At 44.8% G+C, this 27,015-nt stretch overlaps 1 protein-coding gene across 2 annotated transcripts in view; it reads right to left on the reverse strand.

Annotated features, from left to right (window-relative positions):
- Positions 1-220: 220 nt before the first annotated feature.
- LOC308529329 (pancreatic lipase-related protein 2-like) overlaps positions 221-27,015 on the reverse strand; it is a gene marked incomplete at both ends in the record, with an annotated part of 32,122 nt that continues 5,327 nt past the window's right edge. The window contains 9 exons of one of the 2 annotated variants that reach the window (XM_081105374.1): positions 221-284; positions 6,987-7,154; positions 8,271-8,382; positions 10,662-10,791; positions 11,246-11,364; positions 14,614-14,733; positions 23,750-23,869; positions 25,003-25,114; positions 25,840-25,974. In XM_081105374.1, coding sequence (XP_080961500.1) covers positions 221-284; positions 6,987-7,154; positions 8,271-8,382; positions 10,662-10,791; positions 11,246-11,364; positions 14,614-14,733; positions 23,750-23,869; positions 25,003-25,114; positions 25,840-25,974 — 1,080 coding nt within the window. Of the gene's footprint in view, positions 285-6,982; positions 7,155-8,270; positions 8,383-10,661; positions 10,792-11,245; positions 11,365-14,613; positions 14,734-23,749; positions 23,870-25,002; positions 25,115-25,839; positions 25,975-27,015 lie in introns of those variants that run through there. The other variant, XM_081105375.1, reaches the window with a different exon arrangement.

Here is a 27,015-nt window from a genome sequence, read left to right on the forward strand (position 1 = left end):
AAGGGAGAGGGTTAGGGAGTCAGAAACATTGATCACCTGCCTCTTGCTACTGGGGATGTGCCCACAACCAACTACTGGGGATGTGCCCACAACCAACTACTGGGGATGTGCCCACAACCAAGGTACATGCCCTTGACCGGAATCGAACCTGGGACCCTTCAGGATTCAGGCTGACACTTATCCACTGAGCCAAACCGGTGAGGGCCAGAGCACCACATTTTTAACAAGGGTGAAAGGTCTGTAACCTTTTTTGTTTCACGGTCTTGCGACTGCAAAATTTATACCTGCGGAGGAGAACATGTTCAGTGTGAGGCTTGGCAGTTTGTGAAAATGTCACCTCAGGTAAGTAAACAGCGTTTAGCCAAACTCTGGAATTCAGGCCTTTTTGCCTGGAAGGCTCCCCTGCACAATACCAAGTCCAGGTGGTTCTTATTAAGCAAAATCACTTAAAGAATACCCCCTCCTCCTATGGCCTTTAACAAGCTAAAAGTGAATCAGCTGTGTCAGACCACACATTTTTTTTTTCAAAACCTGTGGCTTTGGGTGGACCTGGCATTGAATTTGGGGACTGGGGTGACCCCACCTGCCAAGAGGGGACTTTCTCTAGAGTTCAGAACCTGGGGGATTCTTCGTGCATTGCTTCTGGGAAGGGAAAATGTGGCAGCCACTTGGAAAACAGTCTGGCAGTTCTTCTAAAGGTTAAACATAGTAGTTACCGCATAACCTAGCAATTCTGCTCCTAGGTATGTACCCAAGAGAAATTAAACATATGTTCACTCAAAAACTTGTACATAAATGTTCACAGCAGCATTATTCATAATAGCCCCAAAGTGGTAACATCCCTGATGTCCTTCAACTGCTAAGTGGACAAATAAAAGGTGGTATATCCATATAAGAGAATATTATTTGGCATTAAAAAGGAATAAAGTACTGATACATGTTACAACATGGACGAACCTTGAGCATGTTATGCTATGTGAAAAAAGCCAGTCACAACGTACTATATATATTGTATGACTCCATTTATATAAAATGTCTAGAATAGGAACATCTATCCAAATAGAAATCAGGTTGCCCAGGGCTGGAGAAAAGGGGTGGGAGGTTATAGGATGATGGCTGATAGGTGTGGGTTTTTTGGGAAGGCTGATGAAATGTTCTAAAATTGACTTTAGAAATGATTCCACAACTCTGCACATATACTAAAAATCACTGAAGTATATACTTTAAATGGGTGAACACAGGCTATGAAAATTATATCTCCATAGAGATGTTGGGGGGGAAGACCATGGAGGGAGGTCACTCCTGAAGAGGGTGAAGGCCACCCAGTTGGGGCAACAGCCCAGCCATGAGATGCAGGAGACCTGGCCGCCTCCTTTCCTGTGGGCGTCTTTGCTAAAGACCAGACTCCCTCAGGGCTCAGCTAAAGAATGTGGCTCCTGGAGGAATCGGAAAATGGCGGAGGTATAAGCGGACGTGTCCTGTGCCTTGTCCTGGAGCAGATAAGGGTGAGCAGCTGAAACGGGTAACATTCAGCCCGAATAGGCAGAGGATTTTCAGCTGAGAGACTGTCTGCAGCTAGGAAAGACCGAGAACCCCCCAGGAAAAAAAAAAAAGGACGGTTGGAGACTGCGGCTGAAGCCTCTCCTGGTGCGCCAGCTAAGCAGCGGAGACTGCGCCATCTTGCGTGGTTGTTGCCGGCATCCAGAGACAAGCTACTAACCTGGAAACAAGGGATCTCAAGCAGCGTGACTGCGTGAACTCAGACGAGCACTGCTTCTTCTCACGGAAAGGTTGGACATCCCCTAAAGGAAACCCACCTCAGAAAAAAAGACGCACACAGACTGATGGTGAAGGGATGGAAAAAGGTTTTTCAGGCCAATGGAAGTGAAAAAAAAGCCGGGGTAGCAATACTTATATCTGACAAATTAGATCTCAAAGTGAAGGACATAAAAAGAGATCAAGAAGGCCACTTCATAATACTAAAGGGAGCAGTCCAACAAGAAGAAATAACTCTGGTAAATATATATGCACCCAATATAGGAGCACCCAAATACGTAAGAAATCTTCTGGAGAAGATCAAGGGAGAGATTGACAGCAATACAATCATAGTAGGGGACCTAAACACCCCTTTATCGCCACTGGACAAATCCTCTAAACAGAAACTCAGCAAAGAAACATCAATCCTAAATGACTCACTAGATCAGATGGAATTAATTGACATCTTCAGAACATTTCACCCCAAAGCCACAGAATATACATTCTCCTCAGGTGCACATTTGTCATCTTCAAAGATAGACCATATATTGGGTCACAGACAAAGTCTCTTCAAATTCAAGAAAATTGAAATCATATCAAGTATCTTCTCAGACCACAAAGGCATAAAACTGGAAATCAACTACAACAAAAACAATCCAAAAAAATCAAACACATGGAGACTAAATAGCATGCTATTAAACAACGACTGGGTCACCAGTGAGATCAAAGAAGAAATAAAAAACATCATGGCAACAAATGACAATGAAAACACAACAATCCAAAACCTATGGGACACAGCAAAAGCAGTCTTGAGAGGGAAGCTCATAGCTCTACAAGCCTACTGCAAGAAACAAGAAACAATGAGAATAAATGACCTAACTCTACAACTCGAAGAATTAGAAAGAGAGCAACAAAAAAAGCCCACTGTAAGCAGAAGGAAGGAAATAACAAAGATCAGAGCGGAGATAAACGACATAGAGAACAAAAAAACAATACAAAAGATCAACAAAACCAAGAGCTGGTTCTTTGAAAGGATAAACAAGATTGATACACCTCTAGCCAGGCTCACCAAGAAACAAAGAGAGAGGACCCAAATAAACAAAATCAGAAATGAAAGAGGAGAAATAACAACAGACCCCATAGAAATACAAAGGATTGTTAGAAAATACTATGAACAACTCTACTCCAACACACTAGACAACCTGGAGGAAATGGACATATTCCTAGATAAATACAACCTTCCAAACCTTAACCAGGAAGAATCTAAAAATCTCAATAGGCCAATAACTATGGAGGAAATCGAAGCAGTAATCAAAAAGCTTCCAGCAAACAAAAGCCCGGGGCCAGATGGCTTCACAGGGGAGTTTTACCAAACATTCAAGGAAGACCTAAAACCTATCCTCCTCAGACTATGTCGAAAGATCCAAGAGGAAGGAACACTTCCCAGCTCATTCTATGAAGCCAACATCACCCTAATCCCAAAACCAGATAAAGACAATACAATGAAAGAGAATTATAGGCCAATATCCCTCATGAACATAGATGCCAAAATCCTCAACAAAATCCTAGCAAATCGGATCCAGCAGTACATCAAAAAGATCATACACCATGACCAAGTAGGATTTATCCCAGGGATGCAAGGATGGTACAATATCCGCAAATCAATAAACGTGATACATCACATAAACAAATTGAGAGAAAAAAACCACATAGTCATATCAATTGATGCGGAAAAAGCATTTGACAAAATCCAACACCCTTTCTTGATAAAAACCCTCAGCAAGATAGGAATTGAGGGATCATACCTCAACATAATAAAAGCCATATATGACAACCCCACAGCTAACATCATAATCAATGGGCAAAAACTAAAACCATTCCCCCTAAAAACAGGAACAAGACAGGGATGCCCCCTCTCACCACTCCTGTTCAACATAGTACTGGAAGTACTAGCCATTGCGATCAGACACGAAGAAGAAATAAAAGGCATCCAGATTGGAAAAGAAGAAGTAAAACTGTCCTTATTTGCAGATGACATGATACTGTACATACAGAACCCTAAAGACTCCATCAAAAAATTATTAGACTTAATAAATGAATTCGGCAATGTAGCAGGATACAAAATTAATGCTAAGAAATCCATGGCATTTCTTTACACCAATAGTGAACTTACAGAAAGTGAAACTACAGAAGCAATCCCATTTACCATTGCACCAAAAAAATTAAAATACCTAGGAATAAACTTAACTAAGGAGGTAAAAGACTTATATTCTGAAAACTATAGGACACTGAAAAAAGAGATAGAGGAAGACATAAACAGATGGAAGAATATACCGTGTTCATGGATTGGTAGAATCAACATCATCAAAATGTCCATACTACCCAAAGCAATTTATAGATTCAATGCAATCCCCATTAAATTACCAACGGCATATTTCACAAATCTAGAACGAACGTTCCAAAAATTCATCTGGAATAAAAAAAGTCCCCGAATAGCTGCAGCAATCCTGAGAAAGAACAAAGTAGGTGGGATCTCAATACCAGATATCAAACTGTATTACAAAGCCACTGTTCTTAAAACAGCTTGGTACTGGCACAAGAACAGACATATAGATCAATGGAACAGAATAGAGACCCCAGAAATCGACCCAAACCACTATGGCCAATTAATATTCGACAAAGGAGGCAAGAGCATACAATGGAGTCAAGACAGTCTTTTCAATAAATGGTGTTGGGAAAATTGGACAGATACATGCAAAAGGATGAAACTAGATCACCAACTCACACCATACACAAAAATAAACTCAAAATGGATAAAAGACTTAAACGTAAGACGGGAAACCATAAAAATATTAGAGGAATCCACAGGCAGCGAAATTGCAAACATATGCCGAAGAAATTTCTTCTCTGATAATGCTCCTAGGGCAATGGAAACTAAAGAGAAAATAAACAAATGGGACTACATCAAAATAAAAAGCTTTTGCACAGCAAAGGAAACCATCAACAAAACAACAAGAAGACCCACTACATGGGAGAACATATTTGCCAATGATACCACCGATAAGGGTTTAATTTCCAACATTTACAGGGATCTCATGAAACTTAACAAAAGGAAGATAAACAATCCAATAAAAAAATGGGCAACGGACCTAGATAGACACTTTTCGAAAGAGGACATACAGAAGGCAGAAAGACATATGAAAACCTGCTCAAAGTCACTAATTATACGAGAGATGCAAATCAAAACGACAATGCGTTATCATCTCACACCTGTCAGAATGGCTATCATCAACAAATCAACAAACAACAAGTGTTGGAGAGGATGTGGAGAAAAAGGAACCCTTCTGCACTGCTGGTGGGAATGCAGACTGGTGCAGCCACTGTGGAGAACAGTATGGAGCTACCTCAGAAGACTAAAAATGGAACTCCCATTTGACCCTGTGATCCCACTACTAGGAATATATCCCAAGAAACCAGAAACGCCAATTAGAAAGGATATATGCACCCCTATGTTCATAGCAGCACAATTCACCATAGCTAAGATTTGGAAACAGCCTAAGTGCCCATCAGCAGATGAGTGGATTAGAAAACTGTGGTACATATACACAATGGAATACTATGCTGCGGTAAAAAAAAAGGAACTCTTGCCTTTTGCAACAGCATGGATGGAACTGGAGAGCATTATGCTAAGTGAAATAAGCCAGTCAGAGAAAGATAAATACCACATGATCTCACTCATTTGTGGATTATAGAGAACAACATAGACTGATGAAAAGGGACAGACCCAAAGACTGAGAAACAGCGATCAGGCTATCAATCCCCAGAAGGAAAGTAGGGGAGGGCAGGGGTAAGGGGAAGAGATCAACCGAAGGACTTGTATACATGTATATAAGCCAAACCAATGGACATGGACAACGGGTGGATGGGAGCATGAGTTTGTGTGTGGGGGGGGGGGGAAGGAAGGGGGTTAATGGGGGGGATGAGGACACATTTGTAATACCTTAACTAATAATTAAAAAAAAAAAAAGACTCAAAAAAAAAAAAAAGACTGTGGCTCCTTGTGAGGAAGCCCTTATATGGGGTGAGATGCATAGGTGTTCGGAATATATCGGGGTGAGCTGTCCAGTACTTGGAAACAAAATCTACCCTCACCCCTACCTAAATGCTGTGAAACCCAGACAGTTCTACAATGCATTCCTCAGCCAGGCCTTACAGAGCTTTAGCTCCACGGCCTGCTGTGTGAGCTGGGCGGGCACAGTGGGACAAGGGCTGGATTGGAGGTCAGAAGACTGGGGCCCAAGTCCTGGTTGTGCCTCAGGCTCAAGCTCTGCTCTTGAATAAACACAGTACTGGCACAGCCCCAGTGACCTCTGACCCTTCCAGCACCACGCCAAGGAATCAGGCCTATGACCATGTACTGTCAGCACAGCTAAGTCATGCAGCTGAGAAAGGTCTTCGTATGTGTTTTTGAAAATAGTTTGCAAATATTCTTCCCTGTCCCTTTCCTGGGTGGCCTTAGACACGTTATGTGACTCTGCAAACCCCACTCTTCTCATCTTAACATGAGAGCAGTTGAGAGGTGACGGAGTTTCCTTCAGACGCTGACATCTGTTGTTTTGTATCATCCTCTATTAAGGTCGCCCTTTTTCTTGCCATATTGTAAACACTGTTATGATCTCTCCCTACTCTCACTAAGTAAGATTCCATCCTCTCAGCAAGAGAAGAGCTTGCCACTGGGAGCTAGATCCTCACACAGTCGGTATTCCTCTCAGGCCTCAGTCTCCAAGCAAAACAATTTGTATGAATAAATGCACCCAACGGAAATAAACCCGAGATTTCCTACAGCTACTGCCCAGGTGCATTCCTTCTTGTTTGAGATAAAACAGAGTCTCCAATTGGCCTGTTTCTTGAACCTATGCCTTACAATTGATGTCTTGCTCCGGCCAAGTTGAATTTGGCTTAAGGAAAACGATGATTGATTTTTCCAAGTAAATCAGATGGGTAGATGGAAAAATGCAGAGGTGAGAGGAATATTTGGGTAGATGAATGGCTGCATGAATAAGTGCATAGGTAAGTGGTTAAGTGGATGGAGAGAAAGGGATGAAGGAATGGGTGGGTAGAAGGATATGTAGGTGGATGGGTGGGTGATTGAATGTATGCATATATGTTTGCAGAGATAGATTGATAAGGAAATACAGAAACAAGACTTAGGTGCAATGAATGATACTCACTCAGTCCCATTTTCTCCACTTTGCACTGTGATTTTCGAAGCCCCCAGTTTGTACCATAACAGGTTTATCCCACGTTTTCTCCAGAGGAATGTAACCTTCTGGATTTTTCCAACATTGAAGTCCACATCAATGTCACGCACATATTTTGTACGTGGTTTGAGGGATCCTCTGCAAACATAGACATAAAGTGTTCTATCAGCTGGATAGATGAATATTAGGGTGATAGCAACCTGTTGTTATTCCAAACAATGGCTGCTGCTGTTGACGTTCTGCAATTCCCTTCACTGCCTCCATGCACATCCAGGGACGCTAAAAACAAACGTAACTGTGAAGAACACACCTTTAGAATAATACTGGACTCTAGATTCCCACTGTCTTGATTGGTACCTAGAGGGAAGTCAACTACTTTGTGCGCCATATTGACTCTTTAATTTCACTGCAGGACTCCTTATCCTTGTTTGAAGATGCATGTGCTTTAGTCGGGGTCATCTGTCGGCATCTCATATGTAACATAACAAGTAGTCAAAGAACTTTAACTTAACATGAAAATTATTATGCAAACTTAGTGCAAAAGAGAATCTAATTTTACAGCACAGTTATCCAATACATTGTACCAAGCACCTCATATATCCACAAGAGCTAGAACCTGAGGCTACCATCATAATAGGAAGCAAGCTTCAGGCTTCAGGTGGAACACAGCAGGAGTGGAGGCTGGGGTATGTGTGTGGGATGGGAAGGAGTTGCCATATAAATGTGCTTTGTCTAAGGAGAACATGATATTCATAAAACTTAAGCCAGGCCTGGATGGTGTGTCTCAGTGCTAGAGTGTGGACTCATAAACCAGGAGGTCACAGTTCATTTCCTGGTCAGGGCACATGCCTAGGTTGTGGGTTTGATCCCCAGTAGGGGGTGTGCAGGAGGCAGCTGATCAATGATTCTCTCTCATCATTGATGTTTCTCTCTCTTCCTCTCCCTTCCTTTCTCTGAAATAAAATTTTTAAAAAATTTAAAAACAACAAGAACAACCCCACAACTTCAGCAGGAAGGAAGCAGTGATTGGCAATCCAGAAGGAGCCAGCCTTTAAAATCGCGATTGCTTCCTCTCTGGCCTCCCTCTTCTCCTATGGGGTGATTGAATTAGATGCTAAGAGACTTCCTTCCGGCTCTGACATTCTAGGATTCAAAGGTTCTCTATGGCTAGATGTATATAGAAGTTTATACCCAATCCTGTATTAATAATCTCTTAGGGAAAGTATGGTCATTTCGCTTTACTCTCAAACTTACCTGAAAATTTCATACTCCCCTGAGTTTCTATTGCTTCCGTATAAAGCAATCCTGAAGGACCCACTCCTTGTCTTTTTTCCAGCGAGTGTGACTGATACCCTGTATCTCCAACCTGTGCAAAGAAAAGATACTATCAGTTCAATGAACTCATCTTGTTGGAAAAAAAAAATGACCCATGGGAGCATTCTTGTTCCAAGCTCTGAATCCCCCATGAGTGGGAGGTAAGGCAGAATGTAATGAATGGTTTCCTTCAATGCAGTTGGGGTCCCAGGAATTCTGATGCTAGGTGGGGGTGAGGGACCCAGGGGGAAGTAAATATTGCAGTTCAGCATAATCTCTTCCCAACCCAGCCAGGTGTGTGTTCAATGGATGGAGGGGGGCTGGTTACTATACCCGGGTACCCAGGTGCCCACCACGGACTGTACCAGAAAGACCACTGGGAGAGGGAGACGTCTGGGCTCCATCATTTGGATAAATCACTTACTGTTGCTTTATTTGTTTTTATTTTTGTTATTTTCCCATGCCATGGACATGTTCTCAGTGGGAAAATAACACAGATAATTATTTAAAAATGAGTAAACCCTTTCTCAGCGCTCTGTCCACCTGCCCTCCATCTCAGGGTCTCCCCAGTCTGGTCTGTAGACTTAACCAAGCCCCGCGGGGTGAGTTGCTGCCCGGGGACAATGGCATTGTCTGGAGATGTTCTTGATTGTCCCACCCAGGGAATGGGGTGCGTGGGTGCAGGGCTCCTGGCATCTCGCTGGTAGAGGCCACGGATTTGCTAACCACACTGCAATGCACAGGAGAGCAGCCCAGTAACAAGTGATCCAGCCCCGGATTCCAGCAGAGCTGAGGTTGGGATACCCTGACCGAGAGCTGTCTATGAGCATTTACACACACACATCTGACTGTATAAAAAGTTACACTTTTGCCTGTATGGTTTGGCTCAGTGGGTCAGTGTTGACCCATGAATCAGGAGTCATGGTTTGATTCCTGGTCATGGCACAAGCCTGAGTTTCAGGCTCGATGCCTAGTAGGGTGTGTACTGATCAATGATTCTCTCTCCTCATTGATGTTATTATTTTATCCTCCCTTTCCCGTCCTCTTTGATATCAATAAAAATACATAGGCTTTTTCCCCTTCCGTAAAGAGTATGCACTGCTCTTCTCTGTTCTCTCCATTCATCCCCACTCCAGACTGGCTCACCGCCCTTCCCTGTCCTGTCCTGTGCTCCATAAGGTTGGCCTCCCCAGGGGTCCTTGCCGCTGGCTTTCCCTTGGGTTCAGCCCATCAGAGGCTTGCAAGGAGGCCAGCGGCAGGAGGAGGGAGATGAGGTGCTTGCTCCCCTGCAGCCTCCTTGCTCTAGTACCAGGTCTGGCAGTAGCTGCCTTCACCCCATTCCTGGCGCCCCGAAGCCACTAGATTCTGGGCGCCTCAGCATCCCTCGTTTGTTCTTTCAACCCTGTCCCCTCCTCCAAAAGCGGGCCCTCCAGGGGGGTCTCCTCGTTGAACCACTAGAATGAGCTCTGTCTTCTGCAGAGACCCTGACTGGAACAGGATATATTCCGTGATGGTTTGCTCTTTGCCTTTTTACTTAATATACCTTAGAGGTTTTCTACATCCTTCCTTGAATGGTTACATACAGGATGTGGTTGTATAACAAGTGGTGGATATCTAGCTTTCTTCCCGCATTCTTTTTGTATTAAAATCAGTGCTGCAGTGAACATCCTTGAATACCTCCCGCACACATGCAAGTGTTTTCCTAACGTGTATTCTGACTTAAAGGAATATGTTTGTAAGACTATATACATACCCCTAACTGTTATCGTTTATGCTAAGTGTCATGAATGTAACATGAAATACTGTGTATAAACAGTGTTCTGTGAAGTGCTGCATTAATGTTTTTCAATGTAAAACTCCCTTGGAAAATAAATGCTCTTCTGCTTAGCCATCATGTAATATTAATTATAACAAATAAATCCTGATGCTTTTACTATCTTTTTTTAAGTGAGAATCTGGGCAAAATAACACCAAAAAACACAGCATGTTCATGTGTGTGTAAACAGGGGGACTAGCATGGTTGGTAATCATGGGGTGCCTTTGCCCCATCTTGCCTTCTTCTGTTAATGGATCTGTCCTTCCTGCCACAGGGTTGAGTGAACATGTGACCAGCCGGGGCCATTCACGGTCGACCTACTCCACTGGTCAGGATTATTGGTTAAAGGGGTGAACGTGAGAGGCAAGACAAATGCCATTCTACCGTCCTTCCATCATCATTTAAGCTGGCTGGTGTTGAGTTTCTACCCATTGCTACCAAGGGTCCTAACTAACAACGTTGATACACCTTTTAAAATCATTTGCAGCTTTTAAATGGGAACAATGAAAACTTACGAGCAAAGTTACCACTCGCTCCTGTGTTCAGGAAAAATGTTTGTCCAACGGCGCTGGTGTTCCCCTGAAATTGGTCAGCATAGTGCCCCATTTTGGGGCATCCTGTGACTGGACAAGGAAAACAGCCATTCTAGAGGGAAAACAAAAATTTGTCTGTGAGTGGTAGGCCTTTCACTCAGTCACTCACTCAATTGATCAATTCATCTTATCAGCCATCCATCCATCCATCCCTCCATCGCTCATCCATCCACTCATCCATCTAATCATCTTTCTATTCATCTATCCCTTTACCCTCCATCCATTCATTAATGCATCCATCTCACCCATGCAGTCCAGGCATCCTTTGAGAATTTTTCAGAGTGAAAAGTTGGAGATCTAGGGAAGGCCCCCCCCGGGTCAGGTCTGGGCCATGCACCTCCTGCCCACCCCGCTCCCCGGAGGAAGAAGGCTCTGGGAGGCTCAGCATTACCAGCACCTCCTCTACTAGTCGTGGAGTTACATCACTGCTCTGTTCCAAGCCACAGGGACAAAACCAACAACCACAGAGCCCCCCCCATCCTCCCCAGGCCCCTGGTAAGACCCACCTTCTGAAACTCCTCGTAGGAGGCACACGGGTAGCCCAGGAAGCCGTCAGGGTTGAGGATGCTGCTGGAGTAGTACTTGTAGCTTCTCAGGTGATTGCAGGCTGCAAAGTCTCGGGTTCCTGAGGAAGCAAAAGCCACGAGAGCTCACAGGAGACTCTCACTTTTGGAGCTTGAAAGTTCTGATCTGAATAAGGAGGCACTTCCTCATTTCATAGAGGGGAGTCAGCATTCCCTAATGCCTCAGTCACAATTCCAAGTTCCTGTCATTGACTTTGACATACTTTGGGGCAAATAGTTACTGATCAACATTTACAGCACATAGAGGTGGTATCTGGGGGCTTCTTTAGTCATGGGATTTGGCTCTGGTCGCTTACCTCTGCCCCCCACATGCCTGTGTGCTGAGCAGGGCCTACTCGAGGATGGGCATGTGCTGGGGAGGGATGAGTTCTAAGAAGGATGTGTGTTCTATCCTCCAGGGTCCAAGCATCTAACAGAAGTGAAGGATGATGGCTGGGGCTCAGGAGATAGTGATAAAAATATATACAGATAGGAGAGACAGAGAGAGAGAGAGAGGTTTCAGGGAAGAGAGAGAGGGAGAGAGAGAGGCAATAGCTTTCCAAGGGAATCTTACACTGTCAGCCAGTTGTTGAATGTTAAGGCCCAGATTGCTTGGTCTTCTGATTTTTCATGAGAAACCTGCATCTTCAATTTGAAATGACAATGTTCCATGCTTACATGACAGCAGTGCATTCCCTCTTTAAAACCGGTCCCTGTGAAGGCCGACCACCGGCTGCTGTGGACAGGGCTGGGCCAGAGGGCCCGTTTGAGACCAAGAAACCATACCTGCCTGGCCTGTCCCAGGAATGCAGCTTTTCTGTGCCCATGACCCCAGGCTGAGAAATTCCTCCTCCTTGGAAACCCTGAGGTCAAAGCAGTGGAGACCAAGGTCCCCTGGGCCCTAGGCCACTGTGTCACTGCATTTTATCTGCCACCCTTTTCTTTAAACTCAAGTCCATTAATTTGAAAAATTGTGCAGTTGTGTTTTTTGTGTGTTTTTTATTTTTCATTTCTCCAGCTCCTTGGTACAAAACCTCCCATGGTGTGATGCACGTTGACCACAGACATACCTGGGGACCTCTTCTGGGAGGTCTGGGGTCCTCTTTGTGCTGGTGGATTAGCTCTGCCTGCCCCAGGGCCCAGCAACTCTGGCAACAGCACTTATCATCATACAACACAACCTGTTTCCACCTTAATTGTTTCTTTCACCCAGAATTGCTGCCCTGGGATCCATAATAGAGGGGCAAGTGGATTTAGTTGTTCCTCCAGCCCAGCACCTGGGTGACTGGGAGCCCACACAATAGACGCACATCCTGTGGGCTTGTTCACTGTGAATTGCCTCTTTAATTAAAGCTGGGCTCCTTGCTATTATGTGGGCCCTGCTGGTGGCTTCTGGGAGGAGCAGCCTCATTGTGACTCAGTGCTCCTTCAGCGGGGTCTTCCCTGGAGTTACCTGGTGCTGGGCAGAGCGCTCAAAGGCTCCAGTGGCTGAGGGTGGATGTTGGCTACTGCTTTATCCACTCCATTCGTTCACATCAAGCACATGGAATATTCAATGCCACAGAAGGCCTCTCTGCTCAGTGGAGTGGGCTGTACTGAGCGCCTGCTCTGAGCTCGGCCCTGAGCAGGGTACTGGGGTGTCTGGGATGCCCGGGAATCTCCCAGCGGAGACAAATAAACACTAAAATGAAATGATGGCAGACTCCAAGCCTCCCTGTGCAGGGGGGAGATGAAGCCTGGTCTCCGGGGAGAGGCAACAGGAGAAGAGCAGAGGCCAGACAAGGACAGGTGATGGAGGTGGTGCATAAGTCACCTAATCCTAGGGGGACTGAGCCTGTCCTCACGTAAACGCAGACCTCATGCGGACGAAAAAGGGGCCACATCCTAAACCTGAGAACCTCAGGGGAGGCCTGCATGGTGGCCTTAGTAACTCAGAGGCCGAAAGTAACCATGTGGGGTGGGCTGAACATAAAAATTCCTAATTAAAAGCTGGTCATGGAGGGTAGCACTGTCCCAGGCCTAGAGCTTCTTTGACAAAGGTCAATCTTTTTCTTTTTTAATCCTCACCTGAGTATATGTTTATTGATTTTAGAGAAAGAGGAAGGGAGAGAGAGAAACATTGATGTGAGAGAGAAACAACACTCAGTTGCCTCCCATATGTGTCCTGACCAGAAATCAAACCCAAAACCGTTTTGGTATCTAGAACAAAGCTCCAACCAACTGAGCTATCCAACCAGAGTGACAAAGAAACATTACCTTAAGTGAAACTGTTTCCTTTTGCATCTAAGAAAACACACGTTTTACATATCAGAGTAATCTTTTCCAGATCCCTCAGGGCACACCCTTATAAGAAAACCAGACCCCAGAACCCCTCACTGTGACCTTGTTCCCCAAATACCACCTCTATGTGCTGTCCATGTTGATCATCAGCTATCCTGTTCCCACCAATGTAAAAGAATGTGTCTCTCTATTTTTCTTTTTATCTAATTCCAGAGATTTCTCATTTTACTTTCCTCCCCCTCCGAAATCTATCACCCGTGGATTTCATGGAACCCCTATGTCTCCTCGTTTTACTCTAATGTATAAAATAAGCCGCAAAAATGCCGTTCTCCGGAGCATGTTCTCAGTCTGTTGAGATTTTTCTTCCCAGCAATTGTCGTCAGTTTGGCTCCAATAAACTCATAAAAATTCTCTACAGGTTTGGACATTTCTGACATTGACACCCACATACCTCATTCCCCCCTAGACCTCCAGGCCTCTGCCTACTCCATGAACGTGCTCCCCAAACCCACGGAACATGTCCCCACTCGGTCCTTTTACCAGCTCAATCCCTTTCCCATCCAACACCTGCCCACAGCAAAGGGTAAGAACATCAAAGACCTCCAAGCCTTTGTACCTGCCCTTCAAGGAGCAAGCAGTGCAAGCAGCTGGGGTGGGGGTGGGCACAGCTAGAACTGGTATTTGCCAACATGCCCATCCAGCTCAGGCCTCAGCATCCTCATGAGGAGGACGACACAGGCTGCGGACTCAAGGGTCCCAGGTTCGATTGGGTATGAGGTTGGGACTTTGCAGCCAGAAATTGAACTTTAATATAAGGTGGCCTTGGGCAAGTTTGATAACTGTTCAGACCCAGTTTCTTCAGCTGTAAACTGGGGATAAGCAGAGTAATTCCCTCATGGCGCTGTGACACTGCTGGGGACAGAATGAGCACCCTGGACGTGAAGGCAATTTCAGTGCTACCAGGGCCCAGCCATGCATCCTGCCTTCTCCCCAGGGAGGGCACTGCCGTCTTGCTTTGCTAATGCACTTACCTTCCCAGAGTCCATTTACATCAACGATGGGTGAAAGGATATTTTTCTCACATCCGGGCATTTGCTGTCCTCCGTTTGGATAGAAATCCAGATGGCCCACCTTCTGGCTCATTCCAAAACCTGAAACATTGGAAATGGCGGTGAGCAGGGAGGGAAGGGGACCCGAGGCCAGGTCATGGCCCCAGAGAGTGTCCGACTCCTCACCAGAGCGAGAGTCTTCTTGGGGAACTGACCCCTCAGCACAGCCACCCCACCGGGCTTTGCAGATCCCTCACCAACATGAGACCATAGCAAGACAAGGAAGGGGGAGCGAGCAGAGGCAGAGAGCATGACTCCATGTGTATTTGCATGTGTGTCTGTCTGTCTGTCTGTCTGTCCTGGGGAGGCTGTGACAATACCGATATCCCCTGATACCATTATGCATCATAGACACCTATCAGGACTGGTGCAATTCCCATTCCTGTACTCATTCTGAAATTTTGATTTCTATGTTAGAGGGTTATATTGAGATCTCATTGTTGTATTGAGAGCCCAGCATAATGGCTGGATGCTTTGGCTTTTTAAGCCAAAGACCCGTGATCACATCCTGGTCCTATTTACATACTCCGTGATCTCAGGCACTTACTAAAGTTTTTCAAGCCTCTGTGTCCTCAGCTATGAAACAGTAATAATAATGCCCACTTTCTATTGTTGTTACCATGATTAATGAGCAAGTATGTACAAAATGTCCAATGCAGCCCATGGTAACCATCACTATTATTAAAAACATACCCTTGTTGGCATGTTTCATGAGCAGTTACATAAGAAAAATATTGAGGGGGCTAGAGAAAATGGCGGAGGTTTAGACAGATGTGTCGGTGCCTTGTCCCGGAGCAGATAAGGGCGGGCAGCTGAAACGGGTAGCATACAGCCCGAATAAGCAGAGGAGATTCAGCTGAGACAGTCTGCAGCCAGGAAAGACAGAGAAATCCTAGATAAAGGGAATGGTTAGAGGCTGAGGCTGAAACCTCTCCAGGTGCGCCGGCACAGCCGCGGAGACCGTGCCATCTTGGGTGACTGTCGCCGGCATCCAGAGACCAGCTACTAACCCGGCAACAAGGGCTCTCAAGCAGCGCGACTACGTGAACTCAGAGGAACTCGGCTTCTCCCCACAGAAAGGTTAGACTTTCCCCAAAGGTGCGGTTTGCAGTTTAGGTTGGAGAGTGGAACGCGCGCAGGGGGGTGGGGGCTCTGCGCCCCACAAAAGACCGCGGCCGTTGGAGCCAGCGTGACCCACGAGTGTGGAAGGGCACCCCCAGGGCTGCTGGCAGAAGGGAACGCTATAAATAAGCCCACAGTTGGACGGGACACGAACGGGCAGCCTCAGATTACGCCAGTTTGCCGGCTACTCGGTGCCAGGAGCCAGAGCGCGCGCAGAGACTTCGCGCAGATTTGGAAGGTGAAGCGTTGCGAGTTCGCACAACTTCCCAGGCTCTTAAATCTGTGCGTTTGATTGTTGAACCCAGTGCAAGGGACTACCCAGTTGGGGTCAGTCACAGAGATTGTAAGGGAAGGCTGTTTTGGGGGAGCCTGGGAAACAGAGCGGGGAGTGACTACTGGAAAACCAGCTCTGGGCGGAGGACATTCCCAAACCAGCTTCCGGTACAATAGAGAACACCTGGTCAGAGAGGTCCTATACCCTCGGAGGTCAATCCCGACGCACTGCCACCCAGAGGCAGAGCCATGAACTGACTCTTCTGTAAATACAGATAAGGGCTGTCTGGGAAACCAATGTAGCCTGCCTTAAAATCAGGACTGTGTCTTACAACACAGAGGAACAGTGTATCAGAGGAAAATTCAACATTCTCCTGAATACCTGGTGTGTCAAAAAGAGGAGCAGAAGATCTGAAGCACTTTCATTACAGCCCATTTTTTTTAATTATTTTTTTTTAATTATTGTTTTACCTTTTAACTAAGAAACCATTTATTTTCTTTTTTCATCACCTGATATTACCCTTTTAATTACTACATTTTTATTTTTAACCAGTATTATTACTGCTGCCATTTTACCATTTTTTTTTAAAGTGTCATTTTATTTTCTCTTTATTTTATTTTGGGACTAAGGTTCTCCATTCTATTTTCATCATTCCTTTAGCATCATTTTCCTCTACCTCAATTGTGCTGCTGTGCTAAAACTCTCTTCCCCACTTTTCCCCTTTTGCTGTCCTGTTTCTCTTACCCTATTCCTGCTTTAGATTTTTCCTATTCTTCATACGCCCTGTCTAAATTTCACCCTACTTATATATCCCTTTTCCAATCACCTGCTCTAAATCCTTATCCACCTCTCCCTTATCTTTCTTCACTATCCAAATTTTTTATTCTCTCCTTTTCTCTATTGTTCTGTTGTTGCTTGCTCAATTGTTGAGTATATTGTGTGTTTTTTTTCTTTTCTTTTCTTTAAGGATTGTATGTGAGGTTGTTCTGCTTTTTCTTTTTCTTTTTCTGTCTCCCATTCCCCCTCCCCACCCCACCCCCGGCCAGTTATTTTTGTGCTTCTGCTTTCCCTTGCCTCACTTGATATTATTGGCTGTTTGTAGTTTGTATTCACTCCAGAGATCCGTTGCTGGAATTTGTTGGGATTAGTGGCGGTTCTATCGGAGTTTTCTCCTCATATGAATAGTCTCCTCCCCTCTTCTACTTCATTCTATTTTTCTTTTTTTTTCTTTTTCTTCTTTTTTTTCCCTCTTTTTTCTGTTTTTCTCTCTATCTTTTTCTCTTCTTTCTTCCTTACCCCCCAACTCTCTTAGCTTGGGTGGCCATCTTTATTTGGGGTTATTAATACCGTAATTCATTTGTGTTCAGTGCCTGGTACGTTGTGCCTTGTTGTGTTGTATTTTGTGCCTTTAAATCAACGCAGCAGATCCAAGCAACAGCGGCCTCCTGATCTCCACACGCTCTGTCTGAGGAACAGCTGCTGTGGGTGAAGCCTCCCTCCACCAGCCAAAAGAGCCACAACAGCTGTGAACAGCACCCATCAGAAGACCCGCTAACAACAGAGGAGCAGCTGCTACCACAACCGCCCAAGGAGCAACCACAGCCCAAGGAACCACTGCCACCTAGGGAGCAGCCACTGAACGACTCAATATCTATATACGTCAGTGAGATCAAACATGGGTAGACAAAGAAATCCCCAAAGGAAAGAAAAGGAGGACTCACCAGAAAAGCAGCTAAGTGATACAGAGGCATACAACATGACAGAAAAAGAATTCAGAATAAGGGTCCTAGAGTGCATACACCGGATGGAGGAAAAAATCGACAACTTATCCAAGAAGCAAGAAGAAACAGATGAAAAAATCGACAACTTAACTAAGACCCAAGAAGAAATGAAGTGCGATATAGCTACAATAAAGAACACCATTGAAAGTATCAACAGTAGACTAGGAGAAGCGGAAGACCGAATTAGTGAATTAGAAGACAGGGAAGCAAAACACACCCAAACTGTACTTCAGTTGGAGAAAAAAATTAAAAGACAGGAGGAGAGCCTAAGGGAGCTTTGGGACAACATGAAACGAAACAACATACGAATAATAGGGGTGCCAGAACAACAGAAAGAGGAACAAGGATTAGAAAACCTATTGGAAGAAATAATATCAGAAAACTTCCCTGAGGTGGGGAAGAAAAAAGTCACACAAGCCCAGAGAGTCCCAAGCAAGGTGAACCCGAAAAGACCCACACCAAGACACATCATAATTACCATGGCAAATGTTCAGGACAAAGAGAGAATCTTACAGGCTGCAAGAGAGAGACGGAAAGTTACATACAAGGGATCTCCCATTAGATTATCAAATGATTTCTCAACAGAAACACATCAGGCCAGAAAAGAATGGACGGAAATTTACAAAGTGATGCAAAGCAAAGGACTGAATCCAAGAATACTCTATCCAGCAAGGCTATCATTCAAAATTGAAGGGGAAATAAGAAGCTTCACAGACAAAAAAAGGCTAAGGGAGTTTATCACCACCAAGCCAGCAATGCAAGAAATGCTAAAGGGACTGGTGTAAAAAGAAGAAATAAAAATCCCAGAAAGAAAACAGCCACACACACAAAAAAAGAAATGGCTACAAACAAGTACCTTTCAATAATAACTTTAAATGTAAACGGGCTAAATGCTCCAACCAAAAGATATCGAGTGGCTGAATGGATAAAAAATCATGACCCATACATTTGCTGTCTACAAGAGACCCACCTCATTAGAAAGGACTCACACAGACTGAAAGTGAAGGGATGGAAAAATATCTTTCAGGCTAATGGAAAAGAAAAGAAAGCTGGGGTAGCAATACTTATATCGGACAAAATAGACCTCAAAGTGAAGGCCATAACAAGAGATACGGAAGGCCACTTCATAATACTAAAAGGATCAATACAACAAGAAGATATAACCCTGATAAACATATATGCACCCAATGCAGGAGCACCCAAATACATAAAAAATCTTCTGGAAGATATCAAAGGAGAGATCGACAACAATACAATCATAGTAGGGGACTTTAATACACCACTGTCATCACTGGATAAGTCCTCTAGACAAACAATCAGCAAAGATACAGCAATACTAAATGACTCACTAGATCAGATGGACTTAATAGACATCTTCAGAACACTTCACCCCAGTGCCACGGAATATACATTCTACTCAAGTGCTCATGACACATATTCAAAAATAGACCATATATTGGGTCACAAGCAAAGTATCCCCAAATTCAAGAAGATTGAAATCATAAAAAGCGTCTTCGCAGACCACGATGGCATAATATTAGAAATAAACTGCAATAAAAACAACCCAAAATACTCAAACACCTGGAAGCTGAATAGCATGCTATTAAATATTGATTGGGTTACCAATGAAATCAAAGAAGAAATTCAAAACATCCTGGAAACTAATGACAATGAAAACACAACAATCCAAAACCTATGGGACACAATGAAAGCAGTCCTGAGAGGGAAGTTTATAGCTCTACAGGCCTATCTCAAAAAACAAGAAAAAATGGTAGTAAATCAGCTAACTCTACAACTCAAAGAATTAGAAAGAGAGCAACAAGAAAACCCCAGAGTGAGCAGAAGGAAGGAGATGATAAAGATTAGAGCAGAAATAAATAACATAGAGACCAAAAAAATAATACAGAAAATCAATGAAACCAAGAGCTGGTTCTTCGAAAGGATAAACAAGATTGACAAACCTCTAGCCAGACTCACCAAGAAGCAAAGAGAGAGGACCCAAATAAACAAAATCAGAAATGAAAGAGGTGAAATAACAACAGACCCCACAGAAATACAAATGATTGTTAAAAAATACTATGGACAGCTCTACTCCAGCAAACTAGACAACCTGGAGGAAATGGACAAATTCCTAGAAAAATACAACATTCCAAAACTCAATCAGGAAGAATCTAAAAATCTCAACAGGCCAATAACTATGGAAGAAATTGAAGCAGTCATCAAAAAGCTTCCAGCAAACAAAAGCCCAGGACCAGACGGCTTCACAGGGGAGTTTTACCAAACATTCAAGGAAGAACTAAAACCTATCCTCCTCAGACTACTACAAAAAATTCAAGAGGAAGGAACACTTCCAAGCTCATTCTATGAAGCCAGCATCACCCTAATACCAAAACCAGGTAAAGACAACACAATGAAAGAGAATTACAGGCCAATATCCCTCATGAACATAGATGCCAAAATCCTCAACAAAATCTTAGCAAATCGGATCCAGCAGTACATCAGAAAGATCATACACCATGACCAAGTAGGATTTATCCCAGGGATGCAAGGATGGTACAATATCCGCAAATCAATAAACGTGATACATCACATAAACAAATTGAAAGAAAAAAACCACATGGTCATATCAATTGATGCAGAAAAAGCATTTGACAAAATTCAACACCCATTTTTGATAAAAACTCTCAGCAAGGTGGGAGTAGGAGGATCATACCTCAACATAATAAAAGCCATATATGACAGGCCCACAGCCAACATCATTCTCAATGGACAAAAACTTACACCATTTCCCCTAAGAACAGGAACAAGACAGGGATGCCCCCTCTCACCACTCCTGTTCAACATAGTACTGGAAGTGTTAGCCATTGCAATTCGGCAAGAAGAAGAAATAAAAGGCATCCAAATTGGAAAAGAGGAAGTAAAACTGTCCTTATTTGCAGACGACATGATATTATACATACAAAACCCTAGAGACTCCATCAAAAAGCTACTAGACTTAATACATGAATTTGGCAATGTAGCAGGATACAAAATTAACCCCAAGAAATCTGAGGCATTTCTATACACCAATAGTGAACTTTCAGAAAGAGAGATTATAAAAACAATCCCGTTTACCATCGCACCAAAAAAACTAAGCTACCTAGGAATAATCTTAACTAAAGAGGTAAAAGACCTCTACTCAGAAAACTACAGGACGTTGAAAAAAGATATAGAGGAAGACATAAACAGATGGAAGAACATACCGTGTTCCTGGATTGGTAGAATCAACATCATTAAAATGTCCATACTACCCAAAGCAATCTATAAATTCAATGCACTTCCCATTAAAATACCAACGGCATACTTCAGAGATCTAGAACGAACTCTCCAAAAATTCATCTGGAATAAAAAAAGACCCCGAATAGCTGCAGCAATCCTGAAAAAGAACAAAGTAGGTGGGATCTCAATACCAGATATCAAGTTGTATTACAAAGCCACTGTTCTCAAAACTGCCTGGTACTGGCACAAGAATAGGCATATAGATCAATGGAATAGAATAGAGAGCCCAGAAATCGGCCCGAACCAATATGCTCAATTAATATTTGACAAAGGAGGCAAGAACATACAATGGAGCCAAGATAGTCTCTTCAATAAATGGTGTTGGGAAAATTGGACAGATATATGCAAGAAAATGAAACTAGACCACCAACTTACACCATACACAAAAATAAACTCAAAATGGATAAAGGACTTAAATGTACGACAGGAAACCATAAAAATTCTAGAAGAATCCAAAGGCAACAAAATCTCAGACATATGCCGAAGCAATTTCTTCACTGATACAGCTCCTAGGGCACTTGAAACTAAAGAGAAAATGAACAAATGGGACTACATCAAAATAAAAAGCTTCTGCACAGCAAAAGAAACCATCAACAAAACAACGAGAAAACCCACTGTGTGGGAAAACATATTTGCCAATGTCATATCTGATAAGGGCCTAATCTCCAAAATCTATAGGGAACTCATACAACTTAACAAAAGGAAGATAAACAATCCAATCAAAAAATGGGCAAAGGACCTAAATAGACACCTTTCAAAAGAGGACATTCAGAAAGCCAAGAGACATATGAAAACATGCTCAAAGTCACTAATCATCCGAGAGATGCAAATCAAAACAACAATGAGGTACCATCTCACACCTGTCAGACTGGCTATCATCAACAAATCAACAAACGACAAGTGCTGGAGAGGATGTGGAGAAAAAGGAACACTTGTGCACTGCTGGTGGGAATGCAGACTGGTGCAGCCACTATGGAAGACAGTATGGAGTTTCCTTAAAAAACTGAAAATGGAACTCCCATTTGACCCTGTGATCCCACTTCTAGGAATATATCCCAAGAAACCAGAAACACCAATCAGAAAAGATATATGCACCCCTATGTTCATAGCAGCACAATTCACCATAGCTAAGATCTGGAAACAGCCTAAGTGCCCATCAGTAGATGAATGGATTAGAAAACTGTGGTACATCTACACGATGGAATACTATGCTGCTCTAAAAAGGAAGGAACTCTTACCATTTGCAACGTCATGGATGGAACTGGAGAGCATTATGCTAAGTGAAATAAGCCAGTCAATGAAGGAAAAATACCACATGATCTCACTCATTCATGGATAATAGAGACCATTATAAACTTTTGAACAATAATAGATTCAGAGGCAGAGCTGCCTCAAACAGATTGTCAAACTGCAGTGGGAAGGCCGGGGAGGGTTGGGGGGCAGGAGGGAGGGGGGTAAGAGATCAACTAAAGGACTTGTGTGCATGCGTATAAGCATAACCAATGGACATAAGACACTGGGGGATAGGGGAGGCTGGGGGACTGTCTAGGGCGGGGGGATAAAATGGACACATATGTAATACCCTTTGTAATACTTTAAGCAATAAAAAAATTAAAAAAAAAAGAAAAAAAAATAAAGTATATACTTCTGCCCAAAAAAAATAAAAAATTAAAAAATAAAATAAAATTACATTAAAAAAAAATAAAAAAAAAAATAAAAAAAAGAAAAATATTGAAAAAAGAACACTGAGTTTATGTAATATAAATTTTTTACGTAATTTTATTTATTTTAAATTTTCATTTCTTTAAACTAACAACAACTCACCCATTTTATTTTAGAAGCATTAAATAAAGGAATATAATTTGTTTCCAACAACACAAACTATAACCAAAGTTTCCACAAAAGAAGTGAGCAAAATATTCAAACATTAACATTGCATTTTGCAAGTATAGGTGAAGCATCCTATAGAATAAAACCCTAACATGCAATTCCACCAAACAGCAGAGCGATCTGTCGATATAATGAGCACTGACCACCAGAGGGCATCCGCTCAATGCAGAAGGTGCCCTCTGGTGGTCAGTGCGCTCCCACAGGGGGAGCACTGTTCAGCCAGAAGCCGGGCTCACAGCTGCCAAGCTTGAGGGAGCCTCTCCCGCCTCTAAGGGAGGTAGCACTGAGGAGCAGGGAGCCTGGCTTCTGATGGTGAGCACAGCAGTGCTGGCAGGAGCCTCTCCCGCCTCTGCAGCAGCACTGAGGACCCTCAACCCCTCCCCTACCCCCTCCGGCCCCACCAGTGCAGGAATGGATAGTGGAGATAGGGACGGTCACAGGGTTTGAGGACCGAGCAACAGCCTTCCATAGGCTACCCCAGTGTGTGTCTGACCTGCCTGGGGCCACAGGCTGATACCACTGGCGCTGGGCTGGCTGTTTATTTGTAGCTGACACCCACTTTGACTGGTTGGCATCCAAGTTATTACTGTAGTTAACCATGTTGAATACCACCCCTGGACCTACTCTTACCAGTTATAGCCCTGGTCACCAAGAGGTGGAGTGAGGAACTCACCTAGGTTAGGGACTGTGGGGGAGGTGTCTGTGTGAATTACATCCACAAACATGGCGTCCGACGGGTCCAGCCTCACCTCCTCGGGCGTGCCCTGGAAGCCTGGTTCTGCTGGATCCAGTCCTGAAAGGGGGAGGTGGACAGTGACAAACCAGGTTCCAACCCCTGGACCCACAGAATGCATGCGGCTTTCTGCCTGAAGCAGCGGCTGTGCCCAGCTCATCTTCAAAGAGAAGCAGAGGGTGGGAGGAGCATGGCCCACAGACTCAGTGACCTATATTCTAGCCCAGGTTCTGCTCAAGGTCGAATGCATGTCTTCCCTGAGCCTCAGTTTCCTCATCTGGAAAGTGGGAATAACAGCAACCTACCTTATGGGGCTATTGTGAAAACCCCACGCAAAGGTCTAAGAGAAAGAACTTTGCAATCTGAAAAAGTCTCTGTAAACATAATCTATGAATCCCCCATCCTTCCCCCAATGTCTAGCACACAGCCCTGGGCAAAGGAGACAGCATCACACTGTGTGCACAGTGACAGACACGGGACTCAGCGGTGTCTGCGTCTATGTCTTGTGTACCTTCATTTGCCTAGAGATTCATTCATTCATTCTTTTTTTTTAAAAATATATTTTATTGATTTTTTACAGAGAGGAAGGGAGAGAGATAGAGAGTTAGAAACATCGATGAGAGAGAAACATCAATCAGCTGCCTTCTGCACATCTCCTATTGGGGATGTGCCCGCAACCCAGGTACATGCCCTTGACCGGAATCGAACCCGGGACCTTTCAGTCCGCAGGCCGACGCTCTAGCCACTGAGCCAAACCAGTTTTGGCCATTCATTCATTCTTATTATCTACCATGTGCTTCCTGTAACAGGTCTCAGCTACTTTCATTTTCTGCCTGTAGCTGGCACTGCCACAACAATTAATATTTGTGGAACTGATGAATTCGTATTAAAAAACGATTTCACTGTTCAAAAATCTGCCGTACTCTAGCAATAATAATCCTGAAGTCATGAGTTGAATGTGCTAGTTATATTTTTTCTTTTTTAATAAACGTGTTTTCAATTACAATCTTATATCTTTTGTAATTTACATGAATGTGTATAGGCAATTATTTTTTAAATCTAAGTCTGGCAGCACCTAAAATTAGTGTCCCTGGAGGACCAGTAGGGGCGCCCTTGGCCATAAGAAGTTCCTGTGTCTGGGCTTCCATTGCCCTACAGGCCTGTCCCTGTCACCCAACCCTCGCACCCCTTACCTGTGATCCTGCCCACGGAGCCCCCCAGCCTCCTGCCCGCCTCGCCAGCCGCGTGTGCTCCCAGGCTGTGGCCAATGATGTGCACGTTCTCCAAGCTGTAGCCCATCTTGGTCTGTGGAAGGATGGAGTGTCAGGGCCCCCAGGAACGAGTGGAGACACCCTGGCTCAGGAAGGGAATGGGGACAGGCCTCTGCAGAAATGACCTGGCTCTGGGACCACCTAGGACAGCATGATGGGACCCTGGGCAACCGCAGTCTCCAAGTCCCCTGCACAAGCTAGGGGGCGGGGAAGGAGGGGGAGGGGGGGAGGGAGAAAATCTGGGAAAGGGAGGGAAAAGGCGGTAGCGACAGTGCGGACCAGCGGCCTCTGTGTGCACTGCAGGCGGCCTGGGGAGACTGGCCAGGTGCTGCCTGCTCCATCCACACCCACCCCGGCCTTCCTCCCCTCCCCCAGGGCCTGGGCCTGCCTGGAGAGCCTGGGTAGCGGGCCCAGCTCTGGGTGCCAGGGAATAGACCTTCCAGAAGGCAGTAGGGGCTTTCCCCTTTCTGAGAAAGAAGACCCATCTTCTGGGCTGACCATTCCCAGAACAGCCTCCAAGGACGGGTTATTTCAAAAGGGGAAAACGAGGCCCAAAGTGGTTCCTTTGCCCCAGGCCACTAGGGATCTTCAGGACACTCCAGGAGGGGAAGGCTGCAGTTTCATTTTAGGAAACGCCCCTCTGTGTGTCCAGGCTTCCAGGCCCAGCCCCTGAACACCAGTCCCCAGGCGGCCTCTGGTGCACGGGGTCTGCCTGCCCCCTCGGGCCCTCCACACAGGATGGGGCTCAGGAGGATTTACCGACAGCTCTTGTATTAAGAACGCTGTCTCGGCTCCCACGACTCGAATGTTGTGGACGGCTTGGTTGTAATCTGTCCTGGCCCCACGCATCCAGTCCACGCAGATGCAGTTCACCTTCTCCACCTTAAACATTCTCTGGTGAGAAAAAACAAGAGGGAGAATCCAATGTATTAACAGGCACAGGCCGCACACTCCAGAGACAGGAATTCACAGCCACCACGCATCTCATGTGTGTCAGAGTTTTCATATTCCTCCCACTTGTCCTAATCCTCACCACTTCACCAGGAACTCGGCACCGGATCCCACTTCACAGATGTGAGCACTGGGGCCTGGATGGAGTCAGTGACTGGCCTAAGGTCTCCCAGGTGGTTACTGACACAGCCAGGCAGAAACAGGATCGCTGACTACATCAGGGCTTAGCCCACTGTGATGGGAGGGCCAGATCCACCTGCTCATATTAATCAAGTTTTATTGGGAACAGGCACACCCCTTTGTTTACATTCTCTCCCCTCTGCTTTGGAGCAACAACAGGGTTGAGGGAAACCATATGACCTGCAAACGCTAAACTATTTACTCCCCAGTCCTTTACAGGAAGTTGGCTGCCACTTGTACTAAGTTCGCTGCCACTGTACTGGGTGCTGAAGCCACGGGAGGGCTGCCCTTATGTTCCCAACAATGCGTAGGGGGAGCTAGAAGGTATTAACAGACAGGATGACATGTAGATGGAGGGAGCTACAACTCTGCCCACATGTGCATCCTTTATATTATGTGGTGTGGGCGCCGTGTGCTGCCCAAGCTCAGACTGGTCCCGTGATGGGACCAAATAACTGTCAGAAAGAGCCACTGCAGAGCCTGTGTTCACTGGAGGATGGCCTGGACTACCCCGGGGACTGAGGCAGGGAGGAGTGGCCTGGAGGCCACGGCATCGGGATGGACATGTCCCCCTGACTCTCCCAGCTCCACATTCACATGGCGTCCTTCTGGGACTTGGGGACACGTGTGAACACCCAAACCGCCAGAGGAGCAGCCCACCCTTGGGAAGAAGCTGCTCGAGGTCTCCCCAGTGCAGACTAAGCTGAAAGCCATGCCCGTGGGCACCTCTAAAGACTAAAGCTACAGACACAGGGTTGTGGTATTTTATAGACAGGAGACCTGGCTTTCATTCCAATCTCTGGT

This window comes from Myotis nattereri (genome assembly GCF_964212035.1).
Source record: "Myotis nattereri genome assembly, chromosome: 13".
Taxonomy (NCBI): domain Eukaryota; kingdom Metazoa; phylum Chordata; class Mammalia; order Chiroptera; family Vespertilionidae; genus Myotis; species Myotis nattereri.